The sequence below is a fragment of the Scyliorhinus torazame genome, chromosome 2, assembly GCF_047496885.1.
Source record: "Scyliorhinus torazame isolate Kashiwa2021f chromosome 2, sScyTor2.1, whole genome shotgun sequence".
In the NCBI taxonomy this organism is placed as follows: Eukaryota; Metazoa; Chordata; class Chondrichthyes; order Carcharhiniformes; family Scyliorhinidae; genus Scyliorhinus; species Scyliorhinus torazame.
The window spans coordinates 396,470,219-396,495,299 of record NC_092708.1 but is presented as its reverse complement, the minus strand read 5'-3'; the positions used below and the strand labels follow the sequence as shown (position 1 = coordinate 396,495,299).

Genomic DNA, 25,081 nt, shown 5'->3' with positions numbered 1-25,081 from the left:
TGGGATAGACGTCATCTGGCCCTGGGGATTTGTCTACCTTAATACTTTTTAACACATCTCCCTCGTAATAATTACTTGTCCTAAAGTGTTTACATATCCCTCTGAGACACCACCAATCAGCGTGCCCCTCTCCTTTGTGAATACTGATGCAAGATACTCATTAAGGATCTCATCCACTTCCTCATAGTTCCATGCATAATTTCCCTCCTTTGTCCTTGAGTGGACCAACTCTTTCTCTAGCTACTCTCTTGTTCCTAAGGGACGTATAAAATGCTTTGGGATTTTCCTTAATTCTGTCTGCCAAGGACATTTTGTGACCCCTTTTTGCCCTCCTAACTCCCTATTTGAGCTCTTTTCTACTTTCCCTGCATTCTTCAAGTGCTCCATCTGTTTTTAGTTGCCTAGACCTCATGTATGCATCCTTTATCTTTTTGACTCAACTCGCAATTTCCCTGGATATCCATGGTTCCTGAATCCTGCCTTTCCTGTCCATTCCTTTTTACCGGCACATGCCTGTCCTGCATTCCCATCAACTGCTCCCTAAAAGACTCCCACATGCCTAATGTGGATTTATCCGCAAACAGCCTCTCCCAAACAACGGCCTCCAAATCCTGCCTAATCTGGTTGTAGTTAGCCTTCCCCCAATTTAGCACCTTAACCCTAGGACAACACTCGTCCTTTCCAACAAAGAACAAAGAACAAAGAAAAGTACAGCACAGGAACAGGCCCTTCAGTCCTCCAAGCCCGTGCCGACCATGCTGCCCGACTAAACTACAATCTTCTACACTTCCTGGGTCCGTATCCCTCTATTCCCATCCTATTCATGTATTTGTCAAGATGCCCCTTAAATGTCACTACCGTCCCTGCTTCCACCACCACCTCCGGTAGCGAGTTCCAGGCACCCACTACCCTCTGTGTAAAAAACTTGCCTCGTACATCTACTCTAAACCTTGCCCCTCGCACCTTAAACCTATGCCCCCTAGTAATTGGCCCCTCTACCCTGGGGAAAAGCCTCTGACTATCCACTCTGTCTATGCCCCTCATAATTTTGTAGACCTCTATCCGGTCGCCCCTCAACCTCCTTCGTTCCAGTGAGAACAAACCGAGTTTATTCAACCGCTCCTCATTGCTAATGCCCTCCATACCAGGCAACATCCTGGTAAATCTCTTCTGCACCCTCTCTAAAGCCTCTACATCCTTCTGGTAGTGTGGCGACCAGAATTGAACACTATACTCCAAGTGTGGCCTAACTAAGGTTCTATACAGCTGCAACATGACTTGCCAATTCTTATACTCAATGCCCCGGCCAATGAAGGCAAGCATGCCGTATGCCTTCTTGACTACCTTCTCCACCTGTGTTGCCCCTTTCAGTGACCTGTGGACCTGTACACCAAGATCTCTCTGACTGTCAATACTCTTGAGGGTTCTACCATTCACTGTATAGTTTCATTCATTTTCCATGAGTATCCAAAAGCTTTCTGAATTGTGGTCACTGTTCACCACATGTTCCCCCACTGAAAGCGGGCAGCATAATGAAAGATCCCTCCCACCCGGGTTATTCTCTCTTCCAACTTCTTCCATCGGGCAGGAAATACAAAAGTCTGAGAACACGCACGAACAGAGTCAAAAACAGCTTCTTCCCCGCTGTTATCAGACTCCTAAACGGCCCTCTTATGCACTAATCTGATCTCATCACACATCTTCTCTACTGAGTACACTACACCCTGTATGCTTCACCCGATGCCTGTGTCTATGTATTTACATTGTGTATTTTATGTTTGCCCTATGTATTTTTTCATGTACGGAATGATCTGTCTGAACTGTGCGCAGAAAAATACTTTTCACTGTACCTCGCTACACGTGACAATAAATCAAATCCAATCCAATCCAACGGGTCTGAAATATACAGCAACAGGTCGCCTGCATAATGCGAGACCCTATGCTCGATGCCCCCCCACCCATTCGATCTCTCTCCAGTCCCTCGACGCCCTAAGCGCCAATGCCAGTGGCTCTATCGCCAAGGTGAAGAGCAATGGGGAGAGAGGGCACCCCTGTCTCGTCCCTCGATGCAGCCCAAAGTACCCCAAACTCACTCGGTTCATCCGCACACTTCTACAAACTTCTACAAACCTTCTGCAAACCCCTGCCTGAACCCAAACCACCCCAACACCTCCAGCAGATACTCCCACTCCACCCGATCAATCACCTTCTTCACGTCCATCTCCACCACTACTTCCACCTCCTGCCCCTCCGAAGGCATCATGATTACATTAAGCAGCCTCCTCACGCTTGCCATCAACTGCCTCCCCGTCACAAAACCTGTTTGGTCCTCACCTATCACCCCCGGGACACAGTCCTCGATTCGCGAGGCCCGCACCTTCACCAACAGCTTTGTTGAGTTAAGGTAGCGGGCGGTACGGCTCCGGGTCCATATCCTGCTTTAATATCAGGGAGATGGAAGCTGCGACAATGTGTGGGGGGGGGAATCCCCCCTCTGCGTTGCTTCGTCTCGACCCTCGCCCGCATTGGCCCCAGGACCTCCCCAATCTTTTGTAGAACTGCACTGGGAACCCGTCCGGACCCGGGGCCTTCCCTGCCTGCATCTCCCCATAGTCTTCATCGCCTCCCTCAACCCAACTGGGGCCCCCAGTCCCTCAACCAGCTCCTCCTCTACCTTGGAAAACTCCAGTCCATCCAAAAACCGCCACCTGCCCGCCCCCCGGCCGGGGGCTCCGACTCGTATAACCTTCTGCAGAACACCTCAAACATGCCATTCACCCTCTCCGGGTCATCACCACCTTGCCCTTATCGTCCCTAACTCTGCCGAACTCCCTCGCCGCCTCTTGCTCCCTGAACTGATAGTTCAACATCCTGCTCACCTCTCCCTGTACTCGTATACTGCCCCTCTGGCCCTCCATGACTGCCTGGAGACACTCGCCCAAACTCCATCTGGAGCCTCTGCCTCTCCCTCAACAACCCTGCCTCCGGGGCCTCCGAGTATCTCTTAACCACCCTCAAAGTCCCGTCCACCATCTCTGCCCGTGCTGCTATCTCCTTGCGTGCCCAAATAGAAATGAACTCCTCCCTAACGCCCACCTTGAGTGCCTCCCACAGCGTGGCGGCCGTGACCTCTCCTGTGCCGTTTAGCTCCGCCAGTTTGCGGAGAATCCCGCCCCATGTAGCTACCGGTTTGACTTAAAAACCGGCTTCACCAATGTCATTTCGGGAGTGAAATCTGCCATCTTTACCTGGCCTGGCCTGTGACTCCAGACACACCGCAATGTGGCTGTCACTTAACTGTCCCTGCGGTGACCTCCGGGTGCGGCGATGCAGAGCTAGGTCGCATGTTCGGTAGCTCCCGCTTGGAACGGACTTTTCGGCTCTTTTACAGGGCCCCCACGGCATCTTTTCGACATTTCCCGGTGTGGGAAGAAGACTGCAACATTCCCCTGACAGTGTCCCCCAGGAATGTTATGTCTCTTGGTTACCAGACCCGGCAGAAACAGTAAAAGATTTGTCTGTAACTGCAGGATAAACAGAGCCTCTTCCAGCATGCAGGCGGGGGAAGGGCAAGTTTAAAGGCTGCAAGCTGACTTGAGGGCCTTTATTAAAGGTGAATTCTAGCAGCAGAGGGAACAACTGTGAAGAGATCTACCAAGGCCATTGAAGAAGCGGGGACGAGGCTTCCGGTGGCGGCCATGGAGGAGTAGGTCGCGCATTCGGCAGCTCCCGTCTGGAACCGACTCTCAGACCTTTTTCAGGAGTTTCCACAGACTTTTTGGGGCAGATTGGTGAAGCGAACACTGCCAAAAGGATTCCCTCTCGACTTCCGGTTGCGGCTATGCGGAGCTAAGTCGCACATTCGGCGGCTCCCGCAAAAACGGACTTTTGGGCTCTTTTCAGGGCCCCCAAGGGCACTTTTTCGACGTTTCCCGGTTTGGGAAGGAGTTAATAACAGCTCCCCGTCAGTATATGGCTTTACCTAGGAGCGGGGCGACAAAAAAGGTGGTGGTGGACCCGAAGAAGGTGCGAGGGAAGAAGGACAAAATGGCGGCGGGCGGAGACCAGGCAGCGTGGAGGCAGTGGGCGGAGGAGCAACAGGAGGGTATCCAGCGCTGCTTCAGAGAGATTAAAACGGACCTGCTAGAGCCGATGAAGGCTTCTATTGATAAGCTGCTGGAGACACAGACGGCCCAGGGGGTGGCGATCCGAGAGGCTCGACAAAAGATCTCTGAAAATGAGGACGAGATCTTAGGCCTTGCGGTAAAGGTGGAGGCGCACGAGGCGCTCCACAAGAAATGGCAGGAGCGGTTCGAGGAGATGGAGAATCGGTCGAGGCGGAAGAATCTGCGGATTCTGGGCCTCCCAGAGGGGCTGAAGGGGCCGGACGTGAAGCTGGACACAGACTGAGGGTCGGGATGGGCGATTGGGGACTGCGGTGGATATGTTATGCCTATTTGTGGTTTTGGGGGGGCGGGGGGGCCTTTGCATTGTTTTGCGTTTCTTTTTCTCTGTGTTTTTCTCTTTCGGGTTGGGGAGGGTGGATGGGGCGGGTTGGGCGCTGGTTTGGTTGGTGGCGGGGCCTGGTAGGTGGAGAGCGCGGGACTTTGTCCCACGCCGAAGACTGGGGGGGGGGGGGGCGGGGGGGGGGCCGGGGCGGGGGAGCGAGGATTGTTTCCCGCGCTTAGAACGGAGGGGGGAGGGAGAGAGCCTGTGGATGGGGAGCGGGAGAGGAGGGTGTGCCACACAATGGGAGGAGTCGAAGGGGAGGCGGGAATGGCCGGGGTCAGCAGGAGTCAGCTGACTTGCGGAAGTGCAATGGGGGGAGTAAACCAGCTAGGGCGGGTCCTAGCCGGGGGGGGGGGGGGGTGAATCGAGTTGCTGCTGCTAAGGTCAAGGAGGAGCTGGAGTGAGTGGGGGGGGTCGAGACGGGGGGGTGCCGCTGTGGGGAACGGGCCGGGTGTGGGGTGCGGGCGCGTGGCTGGTCGAGGAGGGGTCATGGCTAGTCGGCGGGAGAGGGGGGCGGGTAGCCCCCTGATCCGGCTGATAACCTGGAATGTAAGGGGACTGAATGGGCCGGTTAAGCGGGCCCGCGTGTTTACGCACCTGAAGAGGTTTAAGGCGGATGTGGTTATGCTCCAGGAGACACACCTGAAGGTGGCAGACCAGGTAAGACTGAGGAAAGGGTGGGTAGGTCAGGTGTTTCACTCGGGGCTAGGTGCCAAAAATCGAGGGGTGGCGATCTTGGTGGGAAAGAAGGTGTCATTCGAGGCGTCGAGCATTGTGGCAGATAATGGCGGCAGGTACATAATGGTAAGTGGTAAGTTGCAGGGAGAGAGGGTGGTACTGGTCAATGTGTACGCTCCGAACTGGGACGATGCGGGTTTTATGTGGCGTATGTTGGGTCGGATCCCAGACTTGGAAGTGGGGGGCCTGATAATGGGGGGAGACTTTAACACGGTGTTGGATCCGGCACTGGATCGCTCCAGGTCTAGGACGGGTAGGAAGCCGGCGGCGGCTAGAGTGCTGAGGGGGTTTATGGACCAGATGGGAGGGGTGGACCCTTGGAGATTTGCAAGGCCGGGGGTTAGGGAATTTTCATTCTTCTCACATGTCCATAAGGCTTATTCTCGAATCGACGTTTTCATTTTGAGTAGGGCGCTGATAGCGAGAGTAGAGGATACCGAGTATTCGGCAATAGCCATTTCGGACCACGTCCCGCATTGGGTGGACTTGGAGATGGGGAGGCGAGGGACCAGCGCCCGCTGTGGCGCTTGGAGGTGGGGCTGTTGGCGGACGAGGAGGTGAGCGAGCGGGTCTGAGGAAGTATAGAGAGGTACTTGGAGACCAACGACAACGGGGAGGTCTGAGTGGGGATGGTATGGGAGTCACTGAAGGCGGTGGTGAGGGGAGAGCTGTTGAGGGAGAGGCGCAGCCTCCAGGCCGAATTCGACCTGGTGACCACCAGGAGGGCGGAGGTGCAGTGGAGGGGGGGGGGGGCAGGGGGCGGTCTACGAGTGTGGGGAGGGGGCGAGCCGAATGCTGGCGCATCAGCTTCGGAAGTGGGACGCAGCTAGGGAGATCGGGGGAGTTAAGGATAGGGGAGGGAGCGTGGTGCGGAGTGGGGTTGGCATCAATGGGGTCTTCAGGGACTTCGACGAGGAATTGTACCGATCCGAGCCTCCACGGGAGGAGGGAGGGATGGGCCATTTCCTGGACCAATTGAGGTTTCCAAAGGTGGAAGAGTGACTGGTGGCGGGATTGGGGGCCCCGATTGCGCTGGAGGAGCTGATCAAAGGGATAGGAAGCATCCAGGCGGGGAAGGCACCAGGGCCGGACGGTTTCCTGGTCGAGTTCTATAAAGAATATATGGACCTGTTGGGCCCACTGTTAGTTAGGACCTTTAATGAGGCAAGGGGGGGGGGCTTTACCCCCGACGATGTCCCGGGCACTGATCTCCTTGATCCTGAAGCGTGACAAGGATCCCCTGCAATGTGGGTCTTACAGACCGATTTCCTTGCTAAATGTAGATGCCAAGGTGCTGGCGAAGGTCTTAGCCACGAGGATTGAGGATTGTGTGCCGCAGATCATCCATGAAGACCAGACGGGGTTTGTGAAGGGGAGACAGTTGAACACGAATGTGCGGAGGCTTTTGAACGTTATCATGATGCCGGTGAGGGAGGGGGAGGCGGAGATAGTGGTGGCGATGGACGCTGAGAAAGCCTTCGATAAGGTAGAGTGGGGGTACCTGTGGGAGGTGCTGAAGAGGTTTGGGTTTGGGGAGGGGTTTGTCAGGTGGGTTAGGCTGTTGTATGAGGTCCCGATGGCGAGTGTGGCCACAAATAGGAGGAGGTCCGAGTACTTTCGGTTGCACCGAGGGACAAGACAGGGGTGTCCCCTGTCCCCCCTGCTCTTCACACTGGCGATTGAACCCCTGGCTATGGCACTGAGAGAGTCGAGGAACTGGAGGGGTTGGTGCGGGGTGGGGAGGAGCATAGGGTGTCGCTTTATGCGGACGACCTGCTGCTGTATGTGGCGGACCCGGTGGGAGGAATGCCGGAGGTAATGAGGATCCTTTGGGAATTCGGGGACTTTTCGCGGTACAAGCTCAATATGGGGAAGAGCGAGCTGTTCGTAGTTCAGCTAGGGGACCAGGAGAGGGGGATTGGCGAGCTCCCACTAAAAAGGGCAGAGAGGAGCTTCAGATATTTGGGGGTCCAGGTGGCCAGGAGCTGGGGGGCTCTGCATAGGCTTAACTTTACAAGGCTGGTGGAGCAAATGGAGGAGGAGTTCAAGAGGTGGGACGCGTTGCCGCTGTCCCTGGCGGGTAGGGTGCAGTCAATCAAAATGACGGTGCTCCCAAGGTTTTTGATCCTGTTCCAGTGCCTTCCCGTGTTTATCCCGAAGGCTTTTTTCAGGCGGCTTAACAGGAGTATAATGGGGTTTGTGTGGGCGCGAGGGACTCCGAGGGTGAGAAGGGTGTTCCTGGAACGTAGTAGAGATAGGGGGGGGCTGGCGCTGCCCAACCTCTGTGGGTACTACTGGGCCGCCAATGCGATGATGGTGCGCAAGTGGGTGATGGAGGGGGAGGGGGCTGCATGGAAGAGGCTGGAGACGGCATCCTGTGTGGGTACGAGTCTGGGGGCGCTGGCAATGGCGCCGCTGCCGCTCCCTCCAATGAGGTATACCATGAGCCCGGTGTTGGTGGTGGCCCTCAAAATATGGGGGCAGTGGAGGCGGCATAGGGGGGGAAGTTGGGGCCTCGGCACGGACCCCATTACGGGGGAACCACCGGTTCGCCCCAGGAAGAACAGGTGGAGGGTTTTCGGGGTGGCACAGGGCAGGGATACGAAAGTTGGGGGACCTGTTTGTGGACGGGAAGTTCGCGAGCTTGGGTGAGCTGGAGGAGAAGTACGGGCTCCCCCCCGGGGAACATCTTCAGGTACTTACAGGTAAGGGCGTTTGCCAGACGGCAGGTGATGGAATTCCCACGGCTACAGCCACACACAGTACAGGACAGGGTGCTCTCGGGGGGGTGGGTGGGAGTGGGGAAGATCTTGGAAACTTACCAGGTGATGCAGGAGGAGGAGGAGGCCTCGGTGGTGGAGTTGAAAGGAAAGTGGGAGGAGGAGTTGGGGGAGGAGATCGAGGAGGGGAAGTGGGCAGATGCCCTAGGGAGGGTGAACTCTTCCTCTTCGTGTGCGAGGCTCAGCCTCATACAGTTTAAGGTGCTGCACAGGGCACACATGACTGGGACAAGGATGAGCCGGTTCTTTGGGGGTGAGGACAGGTGTGTTAGGTGCTCAGGGAGCCCAGCAAATCACACACATATGTTCTGGGCATGCCCAGCGCTGGAGGAATTTTGGGAGGGTGTAGCGAGGACGGTGTCGAGGGTGGTAGGATCCAGGGTCAAGCCGGGCTGGGGGCTCGCAATATTTGGGGTGGCAGAGGAGCCGGGAGTGCAGGAGGCGAAAGAGGCCGGAATTCTGGCCTTTGCGTCCCTGGTAGCCCGGCGAAGGATTCTCCTTCAGTGGAAAGATACGAGGCCCCCAAGTGTGGAATCCTGGACCAGCGATACGGCAGGGTTCATTAAATTGGAGAGGGTGAAATTCGCCTTGAGAGGGTCGGTACAAGGGTTCTTTAGGCGGTGGCAACCGTTCTTAGACTTCCTGGCAGAACGCTAGACATTGGTCAATGGCAGCAGCAGCTTGGGGGGCGGGGGGGTTTACTTTATTTTTGTTTAAGTTATTTGCACCGGAAGGGTCTGAGGGGGTGTATACACCTGTTGTCTTAAGTCGGGGTGTTAATGTTAATTTATTATTTAGGTACAGGGGGGAGGGGTTTGGGGGGTTGCTTTTTTAGATTGTGTTTTGTACTTAACCCTGTTGGGTTCTTTTTTCTTTCTCATTTTGTTATTGATATTTTATGAAAACCTTTAATAAAAATTGTTTTTATTTTTTTTAAACTGTCTGCGGTTGCCGAGCAAACTGCTTTGTATGAAAAAAAACTACATCAACAAAAAGCTACGACCCAGACGGGCTGCAGCAGTTCACGAAGCGGTTCACCATCACCTTCTCAGGGGCACATCGGGAGAGGCAATAAGTGTTGGCCTTGTCAGTGATCCCTACTCTCCAGGAATGAAGGAAACAAACTCCACCACCAGAGGAAATAATTTCTATCTGTCCTATCACATCCTTTAATGATCTTAATTCGATCACCCTTAACTTGAAGGAATACAAGTCTGATCAATTCAACAACAGAAAATGCTGGACAATCTCCGCAGGCCCGACAGTATCTGTAGAGAGAGAGAAGGCAGCGAACGTTTCGAGTTTGGGTGACTCTTTGTCAAAGCTGGGGAGAACTGGAAATGGGGTCAGATTTATCCTGGAGAGGGGGGGGCGTGGGGCTGGATAGGGGGGCCAGCGATAGATGGAGATAGACAAAGATGATGAGGACAGGAGACAAAAGGAATGTAAATAGAGGTGACAAGGACTAAGAAGGGTGGGGATGGTGTCACATGAAAAGATCAGAATTACAAACCCACTGACCATTACAAACCATTACAAACCCACCGACTCCCACAGCTCCCTCGACTACAGCTCTTCACACCCCACATCCTGTAATGACTCCATCCCATTCTCCCAGTTCCTTCCCTCAGTCACATCAGTTCCGATGATGCCACTTTCCAAAGCGGTGCTGCTGACATATCTTTGTTCTTCCTTAATCGTGGTTTCCCACCCACTCTGGTCGACAGGGCTCTCAACCGTCTCGGACACATCTCCCGCATCTCTGCCCTCACCCCCTCCCTTCCCTCCCAGAACCAGGAGAGGGTCCCCCTTGTCCTCACCTTTCACCCCACCAGGCTCCGCATTCAAAGGATCATCCGCAACCCGTTCCTCCAACTCCAGCGTGATGCCGCCACCAAGCACATCTTCCCCTCACTCCCCATCAGCATTTCGCAGGGACCGTTCCCTCCGGGATACCCTGGTCCACTCCTTCATCACCCCCAACACCTCAATCTCTTCCCACGGCACCTTCCCATGCAATGGCAGAAGGTGCAACACCTAACCTTTACCTCCTCCCTGCTCACCATCCCAGGTCCTAAATACTCTTTTCAGGTGAGGCAGCGCTTCACGTGCACCTCCTTCAATCTGGTCTATTGCATTCGCTCCCAGTGCAGTCTACTCTACATTGGAGAGACTAAACACAGACTGGGTGACCGCTCTGCAGAACACCTCCAGTCCGTCCACATGCAGGACCCGGACCTTCCTGTCGCTGCCATTTCAACTCCCCGTCCTGCTCTCACACCCACACGTCCATCCTTGGCCTGCTGCAACGTCCCGGTGAAGCCCAGCACAAACTGGAGGAACAGCACCTGGGGCGAAATTCTCCGGAAACGGCACGATGTCCGCCGACTGGCACCCAAAATGGCGCCAATCAGACGGGCATCGCGCCGCCCCAAAGGTGCGGAATGCTCCGCATCTTTGGGGGCCGAGCCCCAACATTGAGGGGCTAGGCCGACGCCGGAGGAAGTTCCGCCCCGCCAGCTGGCGGAAACGGCCTTTGTTGCCCCGCCAGCTGGCGCGGAAATGACATCTCCGGGTGGCGCATGCGCGGGAGCGTCAGCGGCCGCTGACAGTTTCCCACGCATGCGCAGTGGAGGGAGTCACTTCCACCTCCGCCATGGTGGAGACCTCGCCTTAATCCCCATTTACTTTCCTTTTGTCTTATTTCCATGGCACCTTTGACAACCTGCACCTATCCAGCCCCACCGCCCTCCCAATCCAGCATAAATCTGACCCCATTTCCAGTTCTCTCTGACTTTGACAAAGAGTTATCCAGACTCGAAATGTTTGCTTCCTCCTCTCTCCACAGAGGCTGTCAGACCACTGAGGTTGTCCAGCACTTTCTGTTTTTGTTTGAGATTCCAGTATCTGCAGTAATTTGCTTTTAGCCAGTCAACTCAAGCTCTGCTCATAATTCTACTCTCTTATCCTGGTATCACTCTGGTGAATCTGTCCCCTCCAATCAAAGCCAATCTATCCTTCCTGAGGTAGGGTGCACAGAATTGAACAGACTTTGATGGGGAAAACCTTGCATAAGCTGACCTTCTTCAGTTCGAACTGGCGGCCCCCTTTCAGCAGGTCCTCGGCAGCGAGCTGGCCTTCAAGGTGCCTGAGGGTCTCTTCCCGTTCGCTTAGCATTTCCTCCGCCTGCCGAGCACGACCCAGTGTCTGATGGTAGATTTCACTCTGATGCTCCAACTGTTCGTTCATCTTAGCGATCTGCTCCTTGAGGTCCTTCATTTTCTTTCAACAAAAACAACTTGCATTTAGAAAGCACCTTTAACACGGTAACAAGTTCCAGTTGGGCTTTGCAGGAGCATTAGCAAATCAAACCTATCACAGAGCCATGTAAGCAGACAATAGGACAGATGACAAAAACCTTAGTCAAGGACATGGGTTTTAAGAAGCATCTGAAACGGGGAAATATGTGCGGGAGATTAAGGGAGGGTGTTCCAGAGCCTAGGATCCAGGCAGTTAAAGGCACAACCACCAACATAGGAGTGATTAAAATCAGAGATGATTAAATGGCCAGAATTCGAGGGCGCAGAGGGTGGGGGTTGGAGAGGAGGGGAGGGTTTACAGTGATAGGACGGAGAAGGAGCCATGGAAGTATTTAAATGGATACATGACCAATTTTTATTTAATTTGTGTGTTATGGGCGAGGCATTTTCAGAACCCCAAAATGTATCATGGGGTTCAACCAACCTCCCCCTTTAATGTATTTGTTGCTATTCCTAGCACACGGCTTGTTCCCTAGGTGTGGGATTATAATTATGGACACGTGGGTTTTTAAACACAAAACAATGTTTATTCCATGAGCTCAACTTAACATCTTAAATAAACATGGGATCTCTTAGCACCCCTTACTTCAAAGATAACTCCGAAAATATTGCAACAGTAAATAATTCCTCAAAATGTTCCTTCAAACTTCCAAGAGAGTTAACACCTTTAAACAGAATCACATCAGGTTAAAGGCTTTACTGTTATGAGTTTAATCACCCAAATGATCCAGAGATAGTCTTTCATGGCAGAGATCACAGCAAATCCAGCTCACTGCAAAACACAGACACACACCCAGCTCTTTTCCTCCAAACTACAGCTCTTTGGAAACACACAGACACACACAAGCTCTTTTTCAAACTGCAACTAAAAACTGCAAAAAGGCTGATCTAAAGCCCAGCTCCACCCACTCTCTGACATCACTGTTTTCTTAAAGGTACACTGCTTAAACATCCATGTTTTAAAGGTATTCTCACATGACACGTGTAATTTGCAGATTGGAGGCACAAGGTCTGATGTGATGAGAAAGCAGAAAGTGGTGCAGAATAAAGGCACCCGTGATAAAGAAATCTCCCCGAACCCCTATATTAGATATTCCAGTCAGGAACTCACTCCCGGGTATCTGTTATTCTACATATAAACCACGCCGAACCCCTCAATTAGATTCCAGTCTGTAACTCACTCCCGGGTATCTGTCATTCTAGATATAAACCACCCCGAACCCCTCGATTAGATTCCAGTCTGTAACTCACTCCCGGGTATCTGTTATTCTATATATAAACCACCATGAACCCCTCGATTAGATTCCAGTCTGTAACTCACTCCCGGGTATCTGTTATTCTATATATAAACCACCCTGAACTCCTCGATTAGATTCCAGTCTGTAACTCACTCCCGGGTATCTGTTATTCTATATATAAACCACCCTGAATCCCTCGATTAGATTCCAGTCTGTAACTCACTCCCGGGTATCTGTTATTCTATATATAAACCACCCCGAACACCTCGATTAGATTCCAGTCTGTAACTCACTCCCGGTTATCTGTTATTCTATATATAAACCACCCCGAACCCCTCGATTAGATTCCAGTCTGTAACTCTCTCCCGGGTATCTGTTATTCTATATACAAACCACCCTGAACCCCTCGATTAGATTCCAGTCTGTAACTCACTCCCGAGTATCTGTTATTCTATATATAAACCACCCTGAACCCCTCGATTAGATTCCAGTCTGTAACTCACTCCCGGGTATCTGTTATTCTATATATAAACCACCCTGAACCCCTCGATTAGATTCCAGTCTGTAACTCACTCCCGGGTATCTGTTATTCTATATATAAACCACCCTGAACCCCTCGATTAGATTCCAGTCTGTAACTCACTCCCGGGTATCTGTTATTCTATATATAAACCACCCTGAACCCCTCGATTAGATTCCAGTCTGTAACTCACTCCCGGGTATCTGTTATTCTATATATAAACCACCCTGAACCCCTCGATTAGATTCCAGTCTGTAACTCACTCCCGGGTATCTGTTATTCTATATATAAACCACCCTGAACCCCTCGATTAGATTCCAGTCTGTAACTCACTCCCGGGTATCTGTTATTCTATATATAAACCACCCTGAACCCCTCGATTAGATTCCAGTCTGTAACTCACTCCCGGGTATCTGTTATTCTATATATAAACCACCCTGAACCCCTCGATTAGATTCCAGTCTGTAACTCACTCCCGGGTATCTGTTATTCTATATATAAACCACCCTGAACCCCTCGATTAGATTCCAGTCTGTAACTCACTCCCGGGTATCTGTTATTCTATATATAAACCACCCTGAACCCCTCGATTAGATTCCAGTCTGTAACTCACTCCCAGATATCTGTTATCCAAATATGAACCACCCCAAAATTGATTCCAGCATGTAATTTGATAAACAATGAAAGTATTAATTTGATTATTAATCCCACATTATTATTGGATGGAAGATGTTAGACTCAGTAGTTGATTGAGTCACTTGATTATAAATTTGCTGATTTTGTCGGAATTGTCTGTTGCAATTGTGAGGCCGTGCTGTTCCCTTGGTTACTTGTCAATTTTCCTCTTGCAGTCAGTAACCCAGCAGTTGGACGCCATATACTTCTGGTATTTTTAAGAGTTTTCAAATTGTTTTAAAGCTGGGAGCGCGAAGTTGCACCAACATTGATATTATTTAACACATGTGTTCGGCGGTCATAAAAGATTCTGGGTATTTTGTTGCATGCCGTCTCTGTGCTTCGATGCCATCCCATAATCGTGAGTTTGAAAAGAGAACAAAGTGGAAAGTTCTGGCCCACAAAGAGCTGTTGGAGAAATTATTTGATTCACACTTCACTGGAGGTCATTCCGCATAGCCCTGCTGTACATTAAAAGCATTCCCTGCTTTTATTCAAGAAGATTTTTGCTTTGCTGGTTACCCCTGGTGTTTTGCGGGATATCTGACTGTGCCCCTTTGAACCAGCTAAGCTGCGGAGTGATCACTGCTGATCAAACTCAGTCCCCTCAAACACTCGCAACTACAAGCTCACCCCAGCTGATTTGTTCTCGATTGGGGTAGAATGACACAATGGTGTTTGTTATCTGGTGAGGTAGCAGAATACCTTTGGAGAGTAGAGATGTAAGAATGGAGGAATATCCAGAAGTTCTCTTTGCAATAAAAAAGATAGCAAGAAATTAACAAGATTTGGGTGTACTCCATGGTGGATAACATTGAGTGGGGAGAGTCCATGCTAGGTGAGACTCAGTGGAGATTAACTGGAGATTAACTGTGCTGATTTGATTACCACAGTGAAGAACATCAAATTTGTAAATCCTTTTCAAAACCTTGAAACCTTCAGTCATGTTACCTTGAAGTTGCCCCTTTTTTAAAGCAAACATACCCATCTTCTTTAATCCTTCGTCTGTACTGTAAGTGATACCTGGAATCAGATCGTCTCTGTTATGTTTGGCAGGACTAGACATAGTGACAGCAGTCTGGGGAGGAGAGGACAGCAGCCTGTAAAACTTTTAACGTGAGCTTAGGAGGGGTGTTCTTGCACCTTTCCACACCAGATTCAGGCAACTTTTGCATGCAGCGCTGTTGGTTCAGGCCTGCTCGCCCACATGTCGACCTTCCTACAAAACTCACTGTCAGCAGCAGGCAGGAAATGAATAATCGATCCCTGAAGAACCCCGAACAACCCAGGGGTGTACTTCAGTTACGTCGAGAGATTAGAGAAGCTGATTAGTTTGCCGATGACGGAAGACGAGGTGGGACAATGAGTTGTGAGGAAGCTTCAAGGAGATGTAGACAGGCTGAGTGAGTGGGCAAGAACAGGGCAGATGGAATATAATGGGGGAAAATGTGGAGTTATCCACGTTGGAATGAAAAATGAAAATCGCTTATTGTCACCAGTTGGCTTCAAATGAAGTTACTGTGAAAAGCCCCTAGTCGCCACATTCCGGCGCCTGTTCGGGGAGGCTGGTACGGGAATTGAACCGTGCTGCTGGCCTGCCTTGGTCTGCTTTAAAAGCCAGCGATTTAGCCCAGTGTGCTAAACCAGCCCCAAGGGTAGGATTGGTAGGCCACGTTGGTAGGATCAGCAGAAATACAGAGGGTTACAGGTGGGAGATTGGGAAGTGTTGATGTCCAGAGGGACCGGGCAGACCTTCTTCACCAGTCACTGAAAGCTCACATACAGGTGCAGCAAACAATTAGGAAGGCAAATGGGTTGGCCTTTCAATGCAAGAGGATTCAAGTACAAGAGTAAACATAGAACATCGAACATGGAACATACAGTGCAGAAGGAGGCCATTAGGCCCATCGAGTCTGCACCGACCCTCTTAAGCCCCCACGTCCACCCTACCCCTGTAACCCAATAACCCCTCCTAACCTTTTTGGGCACTAAGGGCAATTTATCATGGCCAATCCACCTAACCCGCACGTCTTTGGACTGTGGGAGGAAACCGGAGCACCCGGAGGAAACCCACGCAGACACGGGGAGAACGTGCAGGCTCAGCACGTCCCGTCCCCCCCCCGTACATTCCATGATTCTACGTATCCTGCGAACCCTTCATGTTGACCCCATGATACTCACGACTTTCTGGGTCTGGTAATTCCCGCAGATTTCTTTCACTTTGGTTTTGATGGCTTCCTCTGTGGCAGCAACACTGTCAAAGCCATCACTCAGCAATGCAGCCAGCTGGTCAATCAAACTCTGGTGTAGCACGTTGGCCGCTCTCGTTTGGTAGGTGCTGCTGCGCAGGCGGTCATCCAGGTCACTCACTTGTTTCTCATTGAGGGCCTGTTCCTGGCAGGCGGTGCCCAAAGTTCGTTGGCAGTCCTCCAGCCTCTCACGAAGGATCTTGTTCTCCTGCTCCACCCTCTTCTTCAGGAGGAAAGCTTCGTCCCTCTCCTAGGCAAACAAGGAACAAATACCAAGTCATAACTCAGCAGGTTGTGGGTACAGGTCCAAATCTACAGACGAGACACAAAGTCCGGGCCGATACTCGCAGTGCAGTACTGAGGGAGGTGAGATCAGATGTCAACCCAGGCGGCCTCTATCAGGTGGGCTGTATTTGAAGAAGGACAAGGGAATTACCCCAGTCTCGAGGCCAATATTCATCTCCCAATTGACACTCGCTAAAAGAGACACTAGATTATCTGGTCATTATCACATTGATGTCTGTGGGAGCTTGCTGTGCACAAATTGACTGCTGCGTTCCCAACATTATAATAACATACGAAACAGGAGCAGGAGGAGCCAAATCAACCCATTGAGCCTGCTCCCCATTCAGTCCAATCAGGACTGCTCATCGGTTCCACCTCCACTTGCCTGCTCCCTATACACTTTATTCCCTGAGCCTTAAATAACCTTCTGGGGTACAGAATTCCAAAGACTCACAATCCTCTGAGTGAAGAAGTTTCTCCTCATCTCACTCCTAAATGATCGACCCCCTTACCCCTTACCCAGATGTGCCCCTGGGTTTTTGTATTCCCCGACCGGGGCGGGGGGGGGTGGTGGGCGATGGTCAGTGTCCATCCTGTCAAACCCCTTCAGAACCTTGGCCGGGATTCTCCGCTAACCGGCGGGGCCAACCGCACCGGCGGCGAGGAGCGGCGTGAACCACTCCGGCGTCGGGCCGCCCGGAAGGTGCGGAATCCACCGCACCTTCGGGGGCTGGGCTGGCGCTGGAGGGGTCTCCGCCGGCCAGCGCGAGTTGGCGCACGCGCAGGAGCGGCAGCGTGTTCTGGCACATGCGCCCCCGCCAAAAAAACGGCGCCGGAGAATTCGGGCGGGATTCACGCCGCCCCCCCCCCGGCGATTCTCCGACCTGGCCGGGGGGGGGAGGGGGGGGGGGAGAATCCGCCCACTTGTCTGCTTCCGCGAGATTGTCGAAACTCTGGACAACATAGACCCAATTCACTGGGCCCCTCTTCATACCACAATGACTGCAAGTTACTTTGTTTGCCCTAACGGTGCTTTGACAGGTCATGAAGGGTGCTACACAAATGCAGTCCTTCTTTACAGAGATTAGGTCATCAGAAAAGGAGATGAAGGGAGATGGTGGGAGAAATGTTATCACGTTTGCAGCAAAGAAACAGTACAAAGATGTGCTGGTTAGGTTGATTGGCCATGCTAAATTGCCCCTTCATGTCCAAAGGTTAGGTGGGGTTACTGGGTACTGGGATAGGGTGGAGGTGTGGGCTTGAGTAGGGAGCTCTTTCCAAGGGTCGGTGCAGATTCGATGGGCCGAATGGCCTCCTTCGGCACTGCAGGGAGTCTATGAAGGACACAGCTCATTAAGTCAAACTATTTTTTACTCAGAGCCATTGAGACATGGAGTATGGAACCTGAATCCGCAATAGCTCTTCAAAAGGAATAGGGTGGGTGTTTGAGAAGGAGAAATGTGGAAGGGAAGGGGACTAATTGGAAAGTTCCTTCAGATTACTAGCACGGACAGCGGGGGCCAACTGCCTGAGTCTCCTACTGTGCTGAGAATGTCGATTAAGATATGAAATTCGAGCAGAAGCCCGTTTGAGGAACAGAAAGACCCAGGAACATCTTCCTTGGATGTGATAGGAACACTCTGCAATGTCTGAATTAGATAGTAAGTTTGAAGTCTCTGAGAGAAGAAATCAGTCCGTTTGGACTTCCATGGGATAATGGTCCCTCTCCCCACCTTTATCCCCTGTGGGCATTGGCAAGAAATTCAAGCAAAGAAAAGTTGCATTATATAAAAGTTACTTACAAAAGTTTAGCTTATTTCTCTTGTGACTTCCACCTTGGAAGGGTTTAATACTGTAAACATATAACTATTTTGCGTTGTCTTTCGTTAAATAAACATGTTTCTCAGCTTTGAGATGTGCTCCAAAAAGGCAACCTCTATTCACTCATCGAAGCGATAAACGGTCATACGAACGTACAAGAACAGTAGCTAAAAGTAATGAGCACGCAGGCTTGTTTCCTATCCCAGATGCTGTGTGAGCGAGATCGCAAGGCTAGGTTACATTTCCTCAAAGGGAGTCAGGATTCCCAGCCTCTGGCTTGCTCTGGTAGCCACAAGTGTTCACGTGGCTGGCCCAGTTCAGTTTCTGATCAATGGCCTCCCCCCAGGATGTTGATTTAGCAACGATAATACTATTGAATGTCTAGTCTAGGGGAAGATGGCTAGATTCTCTCTTCCACAGTTCTCATTATAAAGAAGAAGGGCCTTTGGAGAAGGTACAACAAAGGTTCAGATTTATGATACTAGAATTGAGAGGTTATACCAATCAGGAAAAGTTGAACAGACTGGGGTAAAAATAGGAAGACTGAGGGTGACATAATAGAGATCTTTAAGATAATAAAAGGAGTTGATGGAGTAGATGTAGAGATGTGAAAGAGTCCAAAACCAGGGGAAATAAACATAAAACAGTAAACCCTATTGGGAATTCGGGAGATTTCTTTAGCCAGAGAGTGATGAGAATGTGGAAGTCACTACCTCAAGGAATAGTTGAGGTGAATAGCAGAAATATATGGAAAGGAATAGTGGATAAAAACACGAGGGAGAAGGGATTCGAAGGATATGTTGATAGGGTAGGTTGTAATTCAGTGGAGCAAACTTATGAGGAACATCAACACTGACACAGGCCTGTTGGCCAAATGGTCTGTTTCTGCTGAACACTCAAGTAATTCTATAAACAACGTTTTTTTTTTACCTTTCTGGTAGCTTTCATGTCCACACTGTACGTGGCTGCCGTTTGCTGTGCTTTGCCTGCATCAGAGACCAGCTTCATTAGTGTTTGGCGACCAGCCCTGAACTCCAGCTCCTGACTGGCCAATGTCTCCTCCAGCGTCGCTATCCTCGTCTCCCACAGGCGGTGTTCCTGGAACAGCTCGGAAGCCTAAATCCAAAGAACATCCATTAAAAACATGAAAGGTCCGGCACAGGGACAATCCATCCACTCTCGGAATCAAGAAAAGGTCATTGGAAAAGTGTTCAAACGTGCTGGGCCAGAGACATTGCAACTTATATTGTGCGCGGTCCCATTCAAACTGGATTATAGCGACAAGTGTGAAGCACGTCAGGACGATTGACTACATAGATACATAGAAGATAGGAGCAGGAGGAGGCCTTTTGGCCCTTCGAGCCTGCTCCGCCATTCATCACCATCATGACTGATCATCCAACTCAATAGCCTAATCCTGCTTTCTCCCCAGAACCTTTGATCCCATTCCCCCCGAGTGCGATATCCAGTCGCCTCTTGAATATATTCAATGTTTTAGCATCAACTACTTCCTGTGGCAATGAATTCCACAGGCTCACCACTCTTTGTGTGAAGAAATGTCTCCTCATCTCTGTCCGAAATGGTTTACCCTGAATCCTCAGACTGTGACCCCTGGTTCTGGACACACCCACCATCGGGAACAACTTCCCTGCATCTACCCTGTCTAGTCCTGTTAGAATTTTATAAATCTCTCTGAGATCCCGCCTCATTCTTCTGAACTCCAGCAAGAACAATCCCAACCTAGTCAATCTCTCCTCATATGACAGTCCCACCATCCCTGGAATCAGTCTGCACTCGAAACCTCTCTCAGTGAATGTCATGATATTCAAACACACACATCATGATGGACACACTAACAGGCAAATCAGAGTACACAACACCACAACCAATCACAGACAAGAACACCAACCACATAAAAAGCACGAGCACGACACCTGGAGGTCGGTAGGTCTGGGGAGAAGGAAGCATGAAAGAGCTGTTGAAACACCACAAGCAGGGAGCCCCCCACGTGCAGAGTGCAAAGACCAAGTTGTAAATAGTGAGTTTAAATAAACAAGTGTTGTACCATATGCAACTGTGTTGGCTCTTCTGTGTGTTAGAACACCCAACACCACATGGTACAGGAGTGGATCGATACCTGCCTACCAACCTGCCATTCTGGACATGGACCACACCGGCAAACCGCAGCCGATGCAAGTCACGGGGAACCTAGGCACCAACTGGAAGCTCTACAGGCAGCGATTTGACCTGTACATCCGTGCCACCGAAAAACAGAATGTCTCGGATGATTCGAAGATTGCAATGCTCCTCTTCTACGCAGGCCCCCACCCAAATGATGTCTTTAATTCACTGGTGTTCGAGGAAGGCGAAAACCAGGCCAAATATGACACGGTCATCCTCAAAATGGACCAGCACTTTCAAACTGAAGTAAACGAAACTTTCGAAAGATACATCTTTCAGCAACGCCTGCAAGGTAAGGAGGAGCTTTTTCAACCCTTTTTGACGCACCTCCGGATTCTAGCGCAGTCCTGCGGTTACGGCACCACCACAGAGTCCATGATCAGGGACCAGATTGTTTTTGGCGTTGCCTCCAGTGGCCTACGCCAGCAGCTTCTTAAAATAAAGAGCCTCACCTTAGCGTCTGCTGTGGAAGCCTGTGTCCTCCATGAAAATGCGACCTGCCGTTTTGCCCGATTCCAGGCGTCCGAGTTGGCACGGAGGGGGTCCCCAGCCGTCGAATCGGCAAGCCAGGCCGCCCACGACGTTGAACGCATCCAGGCCGTCGATTTCTTCCCGCCCCACGGCCCGGACGACAGCGGCCGCTTCCCGCGCTTTTCGCGGTCTCCCGCGCAGGTGCGCGCCAAGAATAACGGCCACAACGAGGGACGCACTGCGCAGGCGCGCCCACCGCAAGATCGCACTGCGCATGCGCAGTGGCGCAACGAACGCCGTGACGTCATGACGTGCAGCAAGTGTGGAGGTCTACACTTAAAAGGGCAATGTCCTGCAAAATACCAACAGTGCAACAGATGTGCCATGATAGGCCACTACGCAGCCCGCTGTCGTGCGGCTCAACCCATGGATCCGGCGCATCCTCGACAACCTCGCACACGAGTCAGGACCGTCCAGCCCACGCATCAAGACTTCCAGTTAAGTGATGCAGATGACCAGGATGACTTCAGAGTTGCCGTCATTGATGTCAACAAGGTCAATGCCATCAATCCAGACGATGAGTGGTGTGCCACCCTGACGGTCAACCGATCGCGCGTCGCCTTCCGTCTGGACACCGGCGCATCCGCCAACCTGATTGCTTACTCTGCAGTCCAGGCCATGAAGGTCAAACCACTCATCACACCATCCCGGCTTAAGATGGTTGACTATAACGGGAACGTTATCCCGTCCGTAGGATCTTGCCAGCTACAGGTGACTCACAAGGGGTACACGGCCACACTCCCCTTCGAAGTTGTGGGCTCATCAAAGGACTCGTTACTGGGCGCACAAGCGTGTAAGGTCCTTCACCTGGTACAGCGCATCATGTCTCTCTCTCCAGATGAGATATCCGACTTCCCGGATGCTGAGTTCCACGCGAATCTCCATTCCCTCCTCGCTCACAACCAGGAGGTTTTTGAAGGCATGGGGACATTGCCACACACGTACAAGATTCGACTCAGACCGGACGCCATCCCTGTCGTTCACGCACCTCGCAGGGTTCCTGCGCCTCTCAAAGACCGCCTCAAGGCACAACTGCAGATTCTTCAGGACCAAGGGGTCCTATCCAAAGTCACGGAGCCCACGCCATGGGTCAGCTCCATGGTCTGTGTAAAGAAGCCCTCTGGCGAGCTCCGTATATGTATAGATCCAAAAGATCTGAACAACAACATCATGCGGGAACACTATCCCATCCCAAAACGAGAAGACCTCACCAGCGAGATGGCGCGAGCCAACATATTCACTAAATTGGATGCGTCCAAAGGATTCTGGCAGATCCAACTGGACCCGGCCAGCCGAAGACTATGCACATTCAACACCCCTTTTGGCAGATTCTGCTACAACCGGATGCCATTCGGCATCATTTCGGCATCTGAAGTATTCCACCGCATTATGGAGCAGATGATGGAAGGCATCGAAGGGGTACGTGTATATGTGGACGATATCATCATTTGGTCCACCACTCCGCAGGAACACATGCATCGTCTTCGACGTGTCTTCACCCGCATACGGCAAAATGGCCTGCGTCTCAACCGTGCGAAGTGTGCTTTCGGCCAGACGGAGCTGAAATTCCTCGGGGACCACATCTCAAGGTCCGGGGTCCGTCCCGATGCAGACAAGGTTAGCGCCATCACAGCCATGCCACGACCGGCTGACAAGAAGGCTGTCTTAAGATTCCTGGGCATGGTCAACTTCCTTGGGAAGTTCATTCCCAACCTGGCTTCTCATACAACAAACATGCGCCATCTCGTAAAAAAATCGACGGAATTCAACTGGCACCAGTCGCATCAGCAGGAATGGGAGGAGCTCAAGCACAAACTGGTCACGGCACCAGTGCTGGCCTTCTTTGACGCGACTCGCCCTACAAAGATCTCAACAGACGCCAGCCAATCTGGTATTGGAGCGGTACTCCTGCAAAAAGACAGCACGTCATCATGGGCCCCGGTTGCGTATGCCTCACGAGCCATGACCCCTACCGAACAGCGCTACGCGCAAATCGAAAAAGAATGCCTGGGCTTGTTAACTGGACTGGACAAGTTCCACGACTATGTGTATGGCCTGCCACGATTCACGGTCGAAACTGACCACCGCCCCCTGGTCAACATCATTAACAAAGACCTGAACGACATGACTCCTCGCCTCCAGCGCATCTTACTCAAACTCAGGAGGTACGATTTTGAACTGATCTACACTCCGGGGAAGGAACTCATAGTGGCGGACACTCTTTCCCGAGCAGTGAGCACACCACCAGATGCGGAGGGGTTCGTGCGTCAAATTGAGGCACACGTGACTCTGACAGCAGCAAATATGCCAGCTGATGATCCTTGTCTGGCCCACATACGCGCAGAGACGGCGACTGACCCTCTGCTGCAGCGAGTGATGCGCCACATGACGGAAGGGTGGCTAAAAGGGCAGTGCCCCCAGTTTTACAATGTGCGAGATGATCTCACCAATATAGACGGGGTCCTTATGAAATCGCATAGGATCGTCATTCCACACAGTGTGCGCCAGATGATTCTTCGTCAACTACACGAAGGCCACTTGGGTGTCGAAAAATGCAGACGAAGGGCCCGGGCGGCGGTATATTGGCCGGGTATTAATGAAGACATAGCCAACATGGTGCTCAACTGCACAACCTGTCAGAGGTTTCAGCCGGCGCAACCTCCGGAAACACTTCTACCACACGAGATGGTGACGTCCCCCTGGGCGAAGGTGGGTGTTGACCTATTTCACGCGCTCGGCAGAGATTACATTGTTATTATAGACTACTTCTCAAACTACCCGGAAGTCATGCCTCTCCATGATCTGACGTCGTCCGCAGTCATTGGGGCCTGCAAGGAAACGTTTGCTCGCCATGGCATTCCAAGGACTGTCATGTCAGACAATGGACCTTGTTTTGCCAGCCGTGAATGGTCGTCCTTTGCCGCAGCATATGGTTTCACTCATGTGACATCCAGCCCTCTGCATCCACAATCGAACGGGAAGGCTGAAAAGGGTGTCCACATCGCAAAGCGGCTCCTGTGCAAGGCGGCTGATGCCGGATCGGACTTTAACCTTGCCTTGCTGGCCTATCGATCGGCCCCGTTATCCACGGGCCTCTCGCCAGCGCAGCTACTAATGGGTCGCTCCCTCAGGACGACGGTACCTTCCGTCCTGGCACCGACAACAGACCATGAGGCGGTTCTTCGGGACATGCAACTGCAGCGTGATCGCCAGAAAGGTCGGTACGACACACGAGCGACGGACCTGCCCCCCCTGTCCTCCGGAGACAAAGTACGCGTCCATCAACCGTATGGTGGCTGGTCAGCACCGGCCGAAGTCCTCCGACAAGTGGCTCCCCGCTCGTTCCTGGTTCGCATGCCGGATGGTTCCGTGCGTCGCCGCAATCGGCGCGCCCTTCGCCGACTTCCACGTTCACAGCCACACAACACGCCAGATCCTCAACAGGCTTCCGAGGATGACTTTGTGGAGCTGCCGCACATCACGCCCTTTCCATCGCCACCCATGGCCATGCCTGCACAGCAGCCGGTGGTTCTTGATCCACCCTTAAGGCGGTCAACCCGAATTCGTCGCAAACCCATTAGAATGGACTTATAATACAGTTCATATGTTTAATAAGTTGGACAATTTTACATGATAACCTGTTGTTGTTTATCGTTCCAGATGTCGTCTGACTGGACAACTGTTCAAAATTTTTTTTCTTCTTCTCTCGTTCGCATTTCTGTTATGTTATGGTACAACTGGATTCATGTGACGCACTCGACATCGCCCCATGTACATAGTTCCGTCATAGACACATGCTGCACACGACACACACACACTCTTAGATGCACTCACGTCACGATCATATTTATTACCACGTAGGCACATATCTTTGTAAAAAGGGGGGATGTCATGATATTCAAACACACACATCATGATGGACACACTAACAGGCAAATCAGAGTACACAACACCACAACCAATCACAGACAAGAACACCAACCACATAAAAAGCACGAGCACGACACCTGGAGGTCGGTAGGTCTGGGGAGAAGGAAGCATGAAAGAGCTGTTGAAACACCACAAGCAGGGAGCCCCCCACGTGCAGAGTGCAAAGACCAAGTTGTAAATAGTGAGTTTAAATAAACAAGTGTTGTACCATATGCAACTGTGTTGGCTCTTCTGTGTGTTAGAACACCCAACACCACAGTGAAGGCCACCCTACCATTAGCCTTCTTTACCGCCTGCTGCACCT

The 25,081-nt window shown here is 51.6% G+C and overlaps 1 protein-coding gene across 1 annotated transcript in view; it reads right to left on the bottom strand.

Annotated features, from left to right (window-relative positions):
• The window catches only part of LOC140407937 (coiled-coil domain-containing protein 170-like), a 118,784-nt gene that overhangs the window by 65,884 nt on the left and 27,819 nt on the right, over positions 1-25,081 (bottom strand). The window contains exons 6-8 of the mRNA XM_072495126.1: positions 19,066-19,251; positions 15,962-16,279; positions 11,109-11,309 (exon numbers count right to left, since the gene is read on the bottom strand). Of these exons, the coding sequence (XP_072351227.1) occupies positions 11,109-11,309; positions 15,962-16,279; positions 19,066-19,251 (705 nt within the window). The remainder of the gene's footprint in view (positions 1-11,108; positions 11,310-15,961; positions 16,280-19,065; positions 19,252-25,081) is intronic.